General features: G+C 44.4%; 2 protein-coding genes across 2 annotated transcripts; one reads left to right on the forward strand and one right to left on the reverse strand.

The window, feature by feature from the left end:
• The first annotated feature begins 3,045 nt into the window (after positions 1 to 3,045).
• LOC124008087 (grpE protein homolog 1, mitochondrial-like) lies at positions 3,046 to 6,230 on the forward strand. The gene is made up of 4 exons (XM_046319021.1): positions 3,046 to 3,203; positions 3,786 to 3,930; positions 4,556 to 4,637; positions 4,847 to 6,230. Exons 1-4 carry the CDS (start codon positions 3,136 to 3,138, stop codon positions 5,197 to 5,199), a joined length of 648 nt encoding a protein of 215 aa, XP_046174977.1. The 5' UTR covers positions 3,046 to 3,135; the 3' UTR covers positions 5,200 to 6,230.
• A 146-nt stretch (positions 6,231 to 6,376) lies between these two features.
• On the reverse strand, positions 6,377 to 11,834 carry LOC124008086 (transcriptional adapter 2-beta-like). The gene is made up of 2 exons (XM_046319020.1): positions 11,516 to 11,834; positions 6,377 to 10,989 (listed from the first exon to the last, which is right to left on the reverse strand). The coding sequence occupies exons 1-2, from the start codon at positions 11,783 to 11,785 to the stop codon at positions 9,784 to 9,786; spliced, it is 1,476 nt and encodes a 491-aa protein (XP_046174976.1). The 5' UTR covers positions 11,786 to 11,834; the 3' UTR covers positions 6,377 to 9,783.
• Positions 11,835 to 15,647: the final 3,813 nt, after the last annotated feature.

A 15,647-nucleotide genomic window follows, 5' to 3' on the forward strand; every position in this document is an offset into this window, starting at 1 on the left:
TTGTAAGAGATCTCATTGTCTGCTTATATGTCCCTTTTATTTATTATACGGTTCTGACTTGGTGTACAGGGAGAATACTGTAAGAACGGCCAATTTTCAGAATTTTGTCACTGTACATTTCAAAAGTGCTGAACAAATAATTATATTGACCCTGTCCGTATTAGCTCACTCATTAATGTCTGAGTCTAAATTATGGATTGCCTCTTATCCGCTCATCGTTCCCTTATGCCATAGTTTGTACATCTAAATTGTCAGTAGAAACCACATTTGTTTAAGCAAGTCAGCCATATCAGCTACGGTTTTGTTTAAAAGCAGTAAACGAGGCTGAATGAACTCTTCGCTGCCAGACAAGGCTCCGCTGATAGCCAGGTGTAGCGGTGATAAGTATTCACTCCATAGTGCTGAAAATAAAGCTCTGCTGTTAGGAAAGCTAGCCCTAGCACCGTTTGTTACCGTTTTAGTGCAATTCATGTATTGTTTAGGGTTGGGTTGTGTATCGGCTTTGTTGGCATGCATCTAAACATTTTTTTTATCCCCCCCACCAAGATTTAGGCTACATGCTAAAATCGCCACTGGCTGGGTACACAGTACATCTTAATTACGTTCAAAGACCTGTGACAGGACACCATCCTGGGATAATCAAACGACAACACAGAGTCAAGCTCCATCTCACAGGGCCTGTGTCAAGAAATGAGGAATCCGTAAAGGGACACACACCGCCGCTCGCCGATTCTGTCTGCTTCACTTTCTGCGCCGCTTTCTGCAAATGAATAATTTGGTGGTTATCAAACACATCAAAATATCTGCACAGGTGGCACAGCAAGGAATGCTGGAAATCAATTGGCTCCACCGCTTCAGATATGACCCCAAAAGAGAGTGAGAGAGATCAGAGAGAGAGAGAAATCAAATGGAGGGAGAGAGAGAGAAATAAATAAAAAGGGTAGATAGAAAGACTACTGTGCATGATCTGAGGCTGATTTGTTCCCTCAAATGTGGCACAAAACATGTGATGTTTCTTCTTCTTTCAGGTCCATCCCTATTGAGCTGTGGGATAAAAGTCATCATGCCTGTTTGACCCACTAGGGACAGTTATAAACTGGGAACACAAGGCGACAAACTGCAATAATGCTGTGTTTGTAACCAAGTGGGAAGTGGGAATTTATACATATGACTGGGAAAAATCAACTTGAACAGCCCTCCAACTGTGGGAAACTTGTCTATCATCCAGAGCTCCCACATGCTGACTTCTGATGTACAATACAATGCCCCATCTTGACAGTCAGACGCACTCTGAAGGCCACTTCTCATTGCCATAAAATGACTCTGATTTTTGTGCAACCGTTCTTCTGTTGTTGTTTTTTTTAAATTCAGAGCTGCTCCTGTGAAGCAAAGGAAGGTCTTTGAGGTTTGTCAGTTAAGATGAACATTGCCTGGAGGAGTTTCAGACTAGTTGTATAAAATGTGTAATGGCAAGTCTCCATGGTTTGTTAACTGTAACGAGACATGCAGTACCGTTAAAATGTATTTCACCCCTTTCCAAATTTCTCTATTTTTGCATAATGGGACCCTTGTCGTCAAAGAAAGTTCTACTTTTGACTCATCTGTCCATAGAAAATTCTTCCTAGAGTCTTGATGATCATCCAGGTGCTACCAGGTGCTTTTTTTTTTGTCAAACTTGAGCAAACTTTTTGAACAAGATGGGCTCCATTATGTCTGGCTAAAACCAAACGCTGCATTCCACAGTGGGAATCTCATACCAACGTTCAAGCATGGTGGTGGTAGTGTGATGGTTTGGGGATGCTTTGCTGCCTCAGGACCTGGACAACTTGCCTTAATAGAAGGAACCATGAATTGTGCTCTGTATCAGAGCATTCTTCAGGATAAGGTCAGGCCCATCCGTATGTGAGCTGAAGCTGAAGTGCAGCTGGGTCATGCAGCAAGACAATGATCCAAAACACACAATACAAGTCTACATGAAAATGGCTAAAAACCTACATGTTTCAATATTTGGAATGGCCTAGTCAAAGTCCAGACCTAATCCCAATTAAGACTTACAACGAGCAGTTAATGCTTGAAAACTGACAGATAATGTTGAGTTAAAGCAGTTCTGAGACTGATTAAACAGCTACAGGAAGCGTTTGGTGGCAGTCATTGCAGCTAAAGGTGGCACAACCAGTTATTGAGTGTAAGGGGGAAATTACTTTTTCAAACAGGGCAATTGGATAATATAATAATAATATATGCCATTTAGCAGACACTTTTATCCAAAGCGACTTACAGTCATGTGTGCATACATTCTACGTATGGGTGGTCCCGGGAATCGAACCCACTACCCTGGCGTTACAAGCGCCATGCTCTACCAACTGAGCTACAGAAGGACCACAATATGTACAATGTTCTCACGTAAGTGTATAAAGTCAACATTAGTTACTAAAGTAATTCAGTATATACAAAGGGATGCATAAAAGAATGTCTATCTGAATAGATATGGATGTTGCATAACTTTGTTAAATAAATATTTGTAAACTCAGGTTCCCTTTATGTAATATTAGATGTTGTTTGAAGATCTGATAACATTCACTATCAAAAAAAGATATGCAAAAATAAAGGAGGCAAATACTTTGTCACATTGTGTTTAATGTAAACTCTCACGGCTCTCACGGGATAAAACATTGTTAAAGGGACAGACTTGCCATCCACATTTTAATTCAAGAGGAACGCTAGATGGTGTTATATTTGTATTAGGAATTAAAAGCAATGTTCATATGCATATGTGATTATAGCCTCAGGCCAACTTACTGATCCTCATCAGCATCACCACAGTAATCATCATCATTGCCCTATCCAGCCAACATTGTAATGACAGGGATGGGTTTGGTTTTGATACATCGCTGCCAAAGTTACAAAATAGGGACAACCTTCAGTTTACAAAACAAACTAATTCTGTCCTTGGTCACGTGCAAAGTGTTCGACCTTAAACTTCACCTCAACCAAACTACAGGGAACGTCATTCTATATACCACCGTTGATTGGACGCGACGACTAATTTCGGCTCTTTCTGATTTGTGATTGGCTCGACCTCACGGTCTTGCCGTTGAGGCTACTCCGCTCCTTCAGCTTGTGTTATCACTGAAAATGGCGAGCTGGTGTGTACGAGCTGTAAGACAGAGTTACTATGTTGCGGCATCGCCGTCCTTACTAAGGTAATACATTGAGTGTGCTTTATAAGATGTGTGTTCAGATAATTGTAACGTTGTCGTTTGTAAAGTAACTAGCGAGCTTGTGCCATTTGCTATCACCCATGGCGCCTGCTAGCTAAATAACTTTTCAAACTGTCATATGCTGCTTTCATAATGGGAACACATTTCTTATAGGAAAACAAACTAAATGAAATGTTTAACATAGAAATAGTTGACTCCTATGAAGCCGTTAAAAAAATTCACTAGTATAGCTTACTCAATCTACTAACGTAGCTGGCTAGCTAACGTTAGCCAGTTAAACAACCTTGATTTCATGAACTAACGTTAGCAGGTTTAACATTATGCTCAGCTAGTCACAATGCTGCCAAGTCAGATGGCTTACCTACTAAAACGCCAAGGGGAGGAAACATTTAAGGCATGTGCCACCAATTAACGATTTGCCCGATGACGCATATACATAAAGTAGTTGCAACCATTACTACACACTTACATGAATTTACAAGAATACCAATGAACTAAACTGACCACTGCGTAAACCACTGAAGTTCTGTTGTGTATCTAACCCATTTCTCTCTGTTCTGTTAGGGCATCCCCGCGGCTCCTATGCACAGCAGCTCATCAGAAGAGTGGCCAGGGGTCGGAGGAGGACCAGAAGGCTGAGCAGAGCCCTGCAGAAAAGGCCTTGGTTGAGGAGAAGGGTCAGCTGGAGGAGCAGCTTAAGGAGGTCACGGTGAGTCTGGCTCTAGGGTGAAGTTTCCCTAGGTACGGATCTAGGATAAGCTTCCCCTTCCCCAATCCAACCTTAAGCATTAGGGGGAAACGCAACACTGGTCCAAGATCAGTGTCTAGGAGGGGAATCTTCACCCTACTCCTGGGTCACTACACCTGCCATTACATAGACTCTGTTCCAACATCCACGCTAGCTCCCGAGTGGTACAGCGCTTAAGGCACTGCATCTCAGTGTTAGAAGTGTCACTACAGACCCTGGTTCGATTCCCGGCTGTATCACAACAGGCTGTGATTGGGGTCCCATAGGGCGGCGCACAATGGGCGCAGCGTCATCTGGGTTAGGGTTTGGCCTGGGTCGGCTGTCATTGTAAATAAGAATTAGTTCTTGACTGACTTGCCTAGTTAAATAATAAAATAAAAACAAAATACTACCTAGAATGAAGCCTGATTACATTCTTAGTGGTATACTAGTATGGACATTGGAAGGTATACATAGACTCATATTTACACTGTTGCTGTGATGTCATCCTGGCTGAATTCTTAAGTCAGAAGAGCTTTGAGAAAAATATCTGCTCATTGGGGTCTCTGTATGGTCTCAGAATTAGTGTGGCTGTCTCGGTCTACAGGACAAGTACACGCGCTCTCTGGCAGACATGGAGAACCTCAGGACGAGGAGTCAGAAGATGGTGGAAGACGCAAAGAAATATGGTGAGTTAATGTTTGCATATTTATTTGTCTCACCAGTGCATTGGACACAGCAGACAGATATACTTATAGGTGGTATTTTAACTTTGGTTCATTGACAGCAAGGAACACAGTATGAAGTTAATATGTAGGTATATTGCATGATGTTGTGGTGTTCAGTCTATGTTTTCAGAATACAGAATGGATCTCTCTTCTCTTCCCATATCTATCAGGAATCCAAGGCTTCTGCAAAGACCTGCTGGAGGTGGCAGACATCTTGGAGAAGGCGACGGACAGTGTGCCCAAGGAGGAGGTGACCTCTCAGAAGAACCCCCACCTGAAGAACCTGTACGATGGCTTGGTGATGACAGAGACGCAGATCCAGAAGGTCTTCGCCAAGCACGGCCTGTTCAAGCTCAACCCCGACGGAGGGCAGAAGTTTGACCCCTATGAGCATGAGGCTCTATTTCACGCCCCCGTGGAGGGTAAAGAGCCTGGCACGGTTGCCATAGTAACCAAGGTGGGCTACAAGCTCCATGGGCGCACCCTCCGGCCGGCACTGGTAGGTGTGGCCAAAGCCCCTTAAAAAAAAAGAGATTCAGTGTGACCGTGATGTTGTTGTTGTTGTTGCCTGGGTGACGGATCGCCTTGGGTACAGCAGGCTGGTCAGAGCCCCCTCCCCAACCACCTAATGTTGCCTCAGAGGCAGGAATCCAACTCGAACTGATATCGTTACCATGGACGACATCATCACACAGCCTGATTTGACTGTGCATATCGACTCTCCACCCTTCTCCGGAAGTGTGCACTTGCTCACTCCTCGTCATGAATTGAAAAGCATTGGATTGGTATAAGCATTGGTTGGAGGGAGTTTACACTGTCTTTAAATCCATGACAGGGAGTGTGCAAGTTTATACTTTGGGAGAAGGGTAGATAATTGGGACAGAGCCCATGTATATGCCGAGAGCAAATATGTTTTAACAGAAGTAACACTTGTAATGGCATGTAGAGCACAGAACCAGTTTCATGCAAGTTATTTCTGTCGTATTTGTCATCGGGGTCAGATTCCATTCATCTCTTTGTCCAGTCATTGTAATTGTTGTGTTATGGATGGGAGAATGTAATGGATCTCATTGATTATAGACAACTGTTGTCATCACTATCATAACTCTCATACAATTTAATTTAAAATGACATTTTTCCTGTAAGATTGTCTTTGGCACAACTTAAACCTGTATATTGCTGTTTTGGTATTGCCTCCAGGAACACTTTTACATGTACTGTATATTTAATTTTCAGAAATGATGTCTAGACAAATTGATTATTGTTTAGCTACAATAGTACAGTAGGACAATATGGTTGTCAAAATGAGACAGAAATCCTCTGGTCAAATTGATTACAGATTCACCTGAGATAAGCAACATGATGTTGAACCTCTGACGTAATCATTCCGGACTTCACTGTACATCACTGCTTTGGCAGATGTTGACTTGATGGTCTAGGATAGACGGCATAATACCGATTTGAGTTTATCCAATAACTATTTGAACTGAACATTATAGTTGTCCTGTTGAGTGAGTGCCACAGCAGCATTTAAATAAACAGATTTACTTTGTATCAGAAGTCCCCTGATTTTATTGCTTTCGATTTGACTATTACCCTGTAGGTAGAAGGCTTCATAAATGTAGAACTCAAACTATCAGCGCTATTACCACATACTCAACACCCGATGCTGTAAAAGTTAACCAAGGAAGCCATAGAAGTAAAGTATTTGCACTTTTAATACAAAACCTATGTCCTGTGCAACCACAAAGAATGGGCCATCAAATTCCCCCTCAACATTTTCAACCACTGAATTGTCAACAAATGCTTTGACTTCCTAAGCATACTACTGATACACATGAACAGTTTAACAGCATGCTACGACAACACACGCAAAAGGCTTAGAATGGTTCTCACTCGCATATTGAAGATTTGTTATAAAAAGTAACTGAAATAAAATACTGTACATTTCACAGGTCAGTATTAATATGTTCATTTTCAAATTCTTACAAAAAATCATGTACAATTGGTAAAATGTTTTTGCAAAAAAATTCCACAGAAATAAAATAAAACCTCTCCCCACCCTCAAAGTCTTGATGTTTAGAAACAATTCAAGTGAAAATAATTCTTAATCAAGCCATTTAACCAAAATGTACTACTTACATCATTTAAAACACTTGGCTTCACATGCAAAAACAGGCAAAACACTCCTGTATGCTCATAAAATTGTAATGTTTCATAGAACAACAAAGGTGTAATTTCAACCACCTATAAAATGTTATCTTTAGAACATAAATAACAGAAAAAGAGGCTGAAACAATTGAGAATGCCATCTACTGATGGGAAGCTTTAGCTTAACTGCGTTGCCCTCGGTCATGAAATCTGTGCCATTGGTAAAATGGTTTGGCACAGCAATGGCACACCCTGATTAAACAAGGCTATGGGAAGCAGGCTGCGTGTATTAATGTCTTTGAACTTTTTATAATGACAATGGTTGAAGTAGTTAGCTACTAGCTTTGACAGGAAATTAAATGAGACTGATAATAGGCACTGTCAACTTTAGAGGTTCTCGCCTAGACTGAACTCTGACCTCTCATGACTTCTTACCATAGCCCGGGTCTCATTCAGTAGGCACCAAATGGAAGACAATAGGGTGGAAACAGGGAGGGACTACCTGGCCTTGTCCAATAGGAAATTATTTCATGTTCTCTAATAAATATAACACTGGGCTGACCAGCCAGCTCCACCTCTAAACACAGGGCAACTGGCTCCCTGCAGCAGAAACAGCAGTGGGGAATGGGGCTTTCGTTTTATGGCAAAATCCCTATCAGTAAAAAGCACCAAGATCCAAGAGTCAGTACATGGACAGGGAGAGGCGGAGGGAGGAAAATAGAACAAGAAGAAGCACAAAACTAAATCTATGCTTTGACAGATCAAGCTTGAACAATCCACTACTTCTTACGCCCACCCCTCGCTCTCCCAGCCTCAACCCCACTTTTGTATTCCAACTCTCCCCGTCAACCGATGCCCATTCAAAATGCCATTTACATTTAAATGGCGCTCTCCTGCCACCTCTCTGATCGACACGCACAAAAGCCCTCGACACCGCAGAGGAAAGTGAAAAGAAATCATAGATGATGCCGTTATGGTTCAAAAACAGTTGTTTTCTCTTTAAACCAGATAAGGAGTTAATCTAGTCTTTGATTGTAAACCGTGACAGTTTTTGCGACAAATAGAAATCTTCAGGTAGGCGATGCGAGAACCCAGGGGCCTTGTCAGTGTCTGGATACTTTCAAGCTTATGAGGAAGGATAAATAAAAAAATATTGCTTTTATTACTTCTGTGGTATGATAAAATATACTATGGTGGGAATAACACCAAGGCCTGTACGTGTGACAGAGGAGCCTGGTGGGAGGAGCTATAGGAGGACAGGCTCCTCCGACCAGCCTCCGCTGGTCTGCGATCATTACATCTACTTCCCAGCGTCAAACTTGATACTCCTCAACACTTTCTCTACACCCAAACCACATCTATATCCCTGCAGTAGTTCACCTTGTCCATGTTATAACAGGCTAACTGGACGTCAGAAAGATAAGGTGCCAGTGGACACTTCAAAGTACCTGTGCTGGGAACAAACATTTGATGTCAATGGAAAACATCAATGTCTAACAGCAACCAAGCTTTTCTGAGGCAGTCGTCCCTTTACTCTACCAGATTATTCCTGCCCTTTGATATTGTACTTGCAAGGCCATGTGATGTGTACAGTAGCCTACATGAATGCTGTGACTAAAAAAATAAATAAAAAATGAACCAGGAAATTAGATGGAGCAAATCTAGCAGGTCTTCAAAACATTTAAATATGACTTTACTCCCTTTGAATAAGTGACACACTGGCAAACGAAAACAGCAAGCAACCGGTGATAAGAAGACAATAATCATGCACCACATATTCATTAAGAGGTTAAAAAAAAACAGTCTGACAGGCCATCATACAGTCTTACACCATAACATCCAAACTGGGAAACTTAACCTGTGATGGAACAGGGTAGTAAAAAAAACTAGTGATAGCCTATATGCTCATTTGGCAAACAAGAGTTTTTTGATTTGTGCTTAAGGATTGTACGCATGTCATTGGTTAATGCCCATATATAAACATTTAAAAGTTGATATTTTTCTTATCTTAGTGAACAGCCTACTAGAATCAGAAATCGTGCAGGGGATGGAACAGAATAGTTGAGAAGTTAGGCTATTCCTCTCATAGTGCCAAATTCTGAGCCTGCCATCCTAAGTTAGACCGCCACAAAGTTTTGACAAGAGTCAAAACGGGGATTGCTGCAGTACTCTACGAGAGCGTTAGCTGCCAAATACTGACTCCTGTATGCTTTGCCGGCCTTCATCTCTTTATGGGAAGAATAAGATGATATACCCCCTGCGTTCCAGCACAGTGTGACTGTATTGCTGTTTGAATAGGCACTAACTTGTGCTCTCCAAAACTACATCCTGACCTAAAGGAAGCTAGCCTGGTCCCAGATCTGTTGGTGTTGTCTGGTCAATGACCATAGGAGTTGGCTAGACAGCACCAACTCATTTGGGACCAGGCTACAAAGAAGCTGGAGGCAAACTATACTTAGCAATTTATACTTTGAGAACAGCTTTGAAGACAGTGTTGTCTGGTTTGCCCAGCAGCATTAGGCGATCCTTCAATACAAATCGAGTGTCAATACAAAGACCCTGTATCATCTACCCATACGAATACATTATCATTCATATGGATTCAAATGCAAAAATATATATCTGTTCATCCCTCCCCTGTAAATGGTATCCAAACTTTTTTTTTTTTTTTTAAGAAAGTGGAAATCCTTATTCTTTGCAATGTACATATTCACAAACAGTCCTGTGGTCGATGACGTTGGACAAAACGAGACAAAAGGTGGTAAAACCCAATAGTTTGGTCTATGTGGAGCTTACGAGCGCAAATCTCACATCGTTTCTAACAAGACACACGGAGACGCAACAATCCAACGGAGAACAGAGTCATGATCCTTCTGTAATCCTCAGTCCCCACAAACTCCATACACACATTGTCAGGACACTGCCCAGGTCCAGTTCCTACAAACCCGATGGACTGTTAGGACATGTCTCGGGATATCCAGCCGCTCTCTGTGAGGAAGCTGAGGATGCGTTTCTTGAGCACCTTGTCCAGGTAGCCTGGCAGACGGCTCTTGGAGGTGATGCCCTGGCGCTTCTGAAGGTGGTCCTTGATGATGATGGTCTTGACGGTCAGGTAGCGCGTGGGGCTGAGGTTGAGCGTGTTACACAGCACCTTCTCCCGGTCCGACAGCAGTTCAAAGCCGGACAGGTTCTCAATGGCCGCAAACTCGCCTTCCTTGCCCTCCTCTTTGATGGCGCCACCGCCCACTCCTCCACCTCCCGTCCCTCCTCCAAGCCCTCCCCCTCCTCCCCCAGTGCAGAGCCCGCCGCCTCGGCCTGTTTTGGAGGTAGCCACACTCTTGTTCTCCTTTCGTTTCTCCCGTTTGTGCCGCGCCGACTCGTACTCGGCCGACTCTTCCAGTCGTGCGATGCCATTGCGGCGGTATCGTTGCAGCTCTCGTACCTTGACGCGCAGCACGCGCTCCTTGTGCATGTTGTCAAAGAAGTCCTCAAACTCCCGCAGAGCCATGAACTGGCACATCCCCCGTAACTTGACCCGCTGCTCCTTCTCCTCCTTGGTGATTTTACGCTTTGGCACTGTAGGAACGGCTGCAGCTCCCGGCGTCACAATGGGATTGGTCAGCATCAGAAGGGTCCCCACTACTCCTCCTCCCACTCCGACGGCGCCAACACTACCCCCGCCACCTACAACTCCCAGCGTGCCTGGCTTCTCCTTGTCCTTCTTATCTCGCCCAAGGAAGACGGGCACCAGGTTGTAGTCGCGGGCCACATTCTTGCGGCGCTGACGCTCCCGCAGCTTGCGCACGTACATGTCCACGTGCGCCCGCTTCATTTCAATCTCCACGTCTTCATCGTCGTAGTTGACCGACAGGCCACTGATGAGCTTCTCTGCCTCCTGGTCATACTCGATTTCGTAGTCGTCGCGAAGGGGCATATAGCCCAGCTGCTGCTGCTCGCCCAGGGTCACGTCCAGCGGGGGCAGGGGGGTGGTGAGGCTGGGGGACAGGGGGGCACCGCTGGGGCAGGTGTGGTCCGTTACCCGGTTGGGGATACTTTCGGGGACGCAGGCCTTGCCCAGGTTGCCGTGAATGTACATTCTGACGTAGTGGTCCATGACTTCCTGGGGTGTCCGAGACGCCCCAACGTGAGTGGCCATGTCCTCCTGAAAGACAACACACACACACACAGGGCAGAGTGTTACTTGGGGGGGATGCTTTTTTCCCCTCCCTCATAAAATGCAGATAGTTACACATATAGGAATACATCACTGCAAGCATCTAGATAGACAGACACTGCATGCATTGCTATACACTATTACCATACGTGTGTTGAAATCCGTTGATAGGCGATACATGCAACCTTTTAATAGAAGACTAGCCTACATTAAACTAAACGTTTTCATAATCCAGTGCGGGTTTGCACATATATATGCACTATAACAATTTAGCTAGCTAGTTGTAATCAGGGCAAAAACAAGGTGGATTTCAAGGCTTGCAGAGTTGCATCGATATTGCCAACTCTCGACAGGACATGGCTGTCAGTCTGAAGTTGTCCAATGTATTCGGAGATACTCATGAAAAATAACACAGTCTAAGTTTATTAATTCACATTTAACCTATAACATGTTATGCCTGTGTTTGTATTCTAGCTAGCTAGCTATGAGACAAGTAGGCTATAAATTGAAATACCCAGTTTCCAAAGCCATATTGCTCGATCGCATCGAGTAGCGACTGCTCTTCCCTGCTAGTCCATCCTCCCTCCGCTTCGGGACCCCAGAGTGTGAAGCGCCCGCCGTCGACTTGCTGATAACCGTGCCATCGCCGATGATTACCGATTTCTGCACCCGCGGAGAAGCATTCCGGACACAGTTCGATATCTGGGCAGTCAGTACAGCGAAGTCTCAGATTCGTAACGTCTGCAAGGCAGTTTACGCAGTACTTCTTTCCTAGGTCGGCCATGTTGCTGGCTTCTTGCTTGTTGTTGGAAGCAGCAGTGTCGCGCGGGGAGGGCATGCGTACTGAAGTCTCACAACTGCGTCTCATTAATATTGATACGCATGGCGCAAACGCCTGTGATTGGCTTACATGCTCAGTTCATTGACTTCATTGACATACTTATGTGATTTTCTAGCTTTTTTGTTGTTGTCAGGAATACTACATTCCCATGGATGCGGAGGCAGAGCAACAAGACAATGACCCTTGTTCCAATCATATAGCCCTGAAAACACAGAGCTGAGGAACAATGAACAACTCTAGAAGACACAAGCTGTAGAGCCCTTGGAGTAGGTAAAATCCCCTAATGTTGATGACAGTAAGAATAAAGCTGATACCCCTGCAGATGAGGAGGGTGGGTTAGTGGAGTCTGATAAAGCCTCACCTGAACAGGAAACAGATTGCACCTCAATTGATGTTGCTTCCATTGCTCCCCTCGCCCCAACCTGGGCTTGAACCAGGGAACCTCTGCACACATCGACAACAGTCACTCGCAAAGCATTGTTACCTATCGCCACACAAAAGCCGCTGCCCTTGCAGGGCACCAATTGAATGTCACCGATTGACACGTTACTAGCGCACACCGCTAACTAGCGAGCCATTTCACATCAGTTACACTGAGACAGAGGGAGGGAACTCAGCTGCATTTGAGCCAGGCGCTGGAGATGAGTCACCCACATAAGCAAACCTACCCACGAGCTAGACATTTGAAGAGGGAAAGGGCCCGGAGATGAAGCCTCTCTCCCGCGAGTGGAGTTTTACACTCAAAAATGGCAACGATAACGACGATGATGAAAATGGACTGGCCAAACGAGACCCAGGGACCCACGAGAGGGAGTGCCCGCAGTCCTGTTCAGGTTGAAGAAGAGTAAGGCCCCAGCATCGACTACGAAGACTACATGAACTTCTTCATAGAGCTGCAGGTGGAGAAGGAGAAACAGAGCCAGGTCAGAGGTCAGCTCCGGATCAAGCGGGTGGAGTATGTCCGCAAGAAGACGGGTTACGACGCACATCCTAAGTAGGAGAAGGCCGTGTCTGACCAGGAGCAGCGCTACCAGAAGTAAATAGCCATCATGGAGGACCTGAAGTGGTAGCACCGGCGTGACTTGGAGGCGGACAAGCAGCAGGCCGAGGAGCTGTGGCAGCAGAGCCAGGAGAAGGTGGATTGCAAGGAGGAGTTTGTCGAGGACCTGCACCTCATCGACTTCGAGCAGATGAAGATCGAGAACCAGGCATACAAGAACGAGAAGATAGAGGAGCGCAACGAGGAGTTCCTCAAACTGTGCAAGAAGATCACCAGCACTGTCCAGGTACTGGCCCACGTGAAGGAAAAGCTCCAGTTTGTGCAGATGGAGAACCACCCCCACCCCCTCATTCCAAAATTGAATTTTTGTCCCCCCAGTTTTATTAATGCACTGTGATAGTAAAAGCGGCACCGGTGTGCTTTAGGACCATGCCGACGCCTCAGAGACCTCAGGTAGGCTGTTTGGCGGTTTCAGATGGCTGAATTTAGGACCACTTGGACACGACAGAGCGTGTGGACAGGCTGTGTGAAGTCTGAAAGGTACAGTGCTGCTGTCTCTGTGCATGGTGAGCTTTTTCTCTGAGTTGTAAAATCAAGCTGAACAGAAACAATCTACTCTTTATTTGACTGATGTAGCTGGCAAGGTTAACTGCTGTTTGACTACACAAAAAAAAACATTTATTTCCAGTGCTACCACAGCATCTTTAGTCTCTCTATCTGTCAGGTAGCTAGCTGTATCTTAACAGCTGTTGTGTGTATGGAAATGTTTTGTAGCCTTTTTGTCCCATTTCAACAGAAGTAAATTCACTTTGCTAGTTTTCATCAGTTGATGTACCATTAAAGCTAGCCAAAAATTGGCTAACTAGCTAGCTAGCTAACTAGCTAACTAGCTAGCTCACTAACTTTAGCTATTATTTTTGCCTCAATAATGCTAGACATGAATCAAATGATGAAATCAGCTGCCAAATGATTGAAGACTGATATTCGGACGTTTTTTGACAGCACAATGTGAGTTTTTATTAGAGTCAGTATAGTAATGTAACGTTATTGATCTGTCAGTTTCCCTAGCTAATTTTGTATTTTTCACACTTACATGGTATAAATAGTTCTACAGACTATACTGCCATGGTGCACAGTCAGTATACAATACTATGCTCATCAAGTCTTAGCAAGATCAGATGGTGACAGGTGTCCCAGCTGTGTCAGACAGCCAAGGAAGACCAGTGTAAGGAGCTCAGGTGAACTTTTCAGTATATTATAACAATCAGTGAATGGATACAAAGTTCCAACTTGAGTTGATGGGTAGGTCTACAGTCTGGGATATGGGAATGATGGTCATTTCAATTATTCAACCTTTGATTCTATTATGGGATCATATAATGTATACAGCGCATTCGGAAAGTGTTCAGACCCCTTGACCTTTTCACCATTTTGTTACGTAAAATTGATTAAATAATTTTTTCCCCTCATCAATCTTCACACAATGACCCATAATGACAAGGCAAAAACAGGTTTTAATACATTTTTGCAATTGTATTAAAAACAAATGGAAATATCCTATTTACTTAGTACTTTGTTGAAGCACATTTGGCAGCAATTACAGCCTCGAGTCTTTTTGGGTATGATGCTACAAGCTTGGCACACCTATATTTGGGGAGTTTCTCCCATTCTTCTCTGTAGATCCTCTCACGCTCTGTCAGGTTGGATGGGAAGCGTCGCTGCACAGCTATTTTCAGGTCTCTCGAGATGTTTGTTTGGGTTCAAGTCCGGACTCTGGCTGGGCCACTCAAGGACATTCATAGACTTGTCCCAAAGCCACTCCTACATTGTCTTGGCTGTGTGCTTAGGGCCGTTGTCCTGTTGGAAGATGAACCTTAGCCCGGGTTTGACGTCCTGAGCAGGTTTTCAGCAAGGATCTTTCTGTACTTTGCTCTGTTCATCTTTCCTTCAACCCTGACTAGTCTCCCAATCCCTGCCACTGAAAAACATCCACACAGCATGATGCTACCACAACTATGCTTCACCGTAAAGCTGGTGCCAGGTTTCCTCCAGATGTGACGCTTGGCATTCAGGCCAAAGAGTTCAATCTTGGTTTCTTCAGACCAGAGAATCTTGTTTCTCATGGTCTGAGAGTCCTTTAGGTTCCTTCTGGCAAACTCCAAGCGGGGTGTCATTTGCCTTTTACTGGGGATTGGTTTACATCTGGCCACTCTACCATAAAGGCCTGATTGGTGGAGTGCTGCAGAGATTGTTGTCCTTCTGGAAGGTTCTCCCATCTCAACAGAGGAGCTATGGAGCTCTATCAGAGTGACCATCGGGTTCTTGGTCACCTCCCTGACCAAGGTCCTTCTCCACCGATTGCTCAGTTTGGCCAAGCGGCCAGCTCTAGGAAGAGTCGGTGGTTCCAATCTTTTTCCATTTAAGAATGATGGAGGACAATATGTTCTTGTGGTCCTTCAATGCTCCAAAAACATGTGTTTTTCCAAATAATCTCCAATCAATTTAATTTACCACAGGTGGACTCTAATCAAGTTGTAGAAACATCTCAAGGATGATCAATGGAAACAGGACTAGGGTTGCAAAGGATCAGAAACTTTCCAGTATTTTTCCAAATCTTCCATTTTTTTTACTAGGCAAGTCAGTTAAGAACAAATTCTTATTTTCATTGATGGCCTAGGAACAGTGGGCTAACTGCCTGTTCAGGGGCAGAAAGACAGATTTGTACCTTGTCAGCTCAGGGATTTGAACTTGCAACCTTCCGGTCCAACGCTCTAACCACTAGGCTACCCTGCCGCCCCATGGGAA

This window comes from Oncorhynchus gorbuscha, linkage group LG21 (assembly GCF_021184085.1).
Source record: "Oncorhynchus gorbuscha isolate QuinsamMale2020 ecotype Even-year linkage group LG21, OgorEven_v1.0, whole genome shotgun sequence".
Lineage (NCBI taxonomy): Eukaryota > Metazoa > Chordata > Actinopteri > Salmoniformes > Salmonidae > Oncorhynchus > Oncorhynchus gorbuscha.

Bases quoted from the DNA above. Each gene is read 5' to 3' on its own strand.
- LOC124008087 (XM_046319021.1), top strand. From the start codon at position 3,136: ATGGCGAGCTGGTGTGTACGAGCTGTAAGACAGAGTTACTATGTTGCG. The intron at 3,204-3,785 runs GTAATACATTGA...CTGTTCTGTTAG, and splicing joins GCATCGCCGTCCTTACTAAG to GGCATCCCCGCGGCTCCTAT. The intron at 4,638-4,846 runs GTGAGTTAATGT...CATATCTATCAG, and splicing joins GGAAGACGCAAAGAAATATG to GAATCCAAGGCTTCTGCAAA.
- LOC124008086 (XM_046319020.1), bottom strand. From the start codon at position 11,785: ATGGCCGACCTAGGAAAGAAGTACTGCGTAAACTGCCTTGCAGACGTT. The intron at 10,990-11,515 runs GTATTTCAATTT...GTTGTCTTTCAG, and splicing joins AATATGGCTTTGGAAACTGG to GAGGACATGGCCACTCACGT.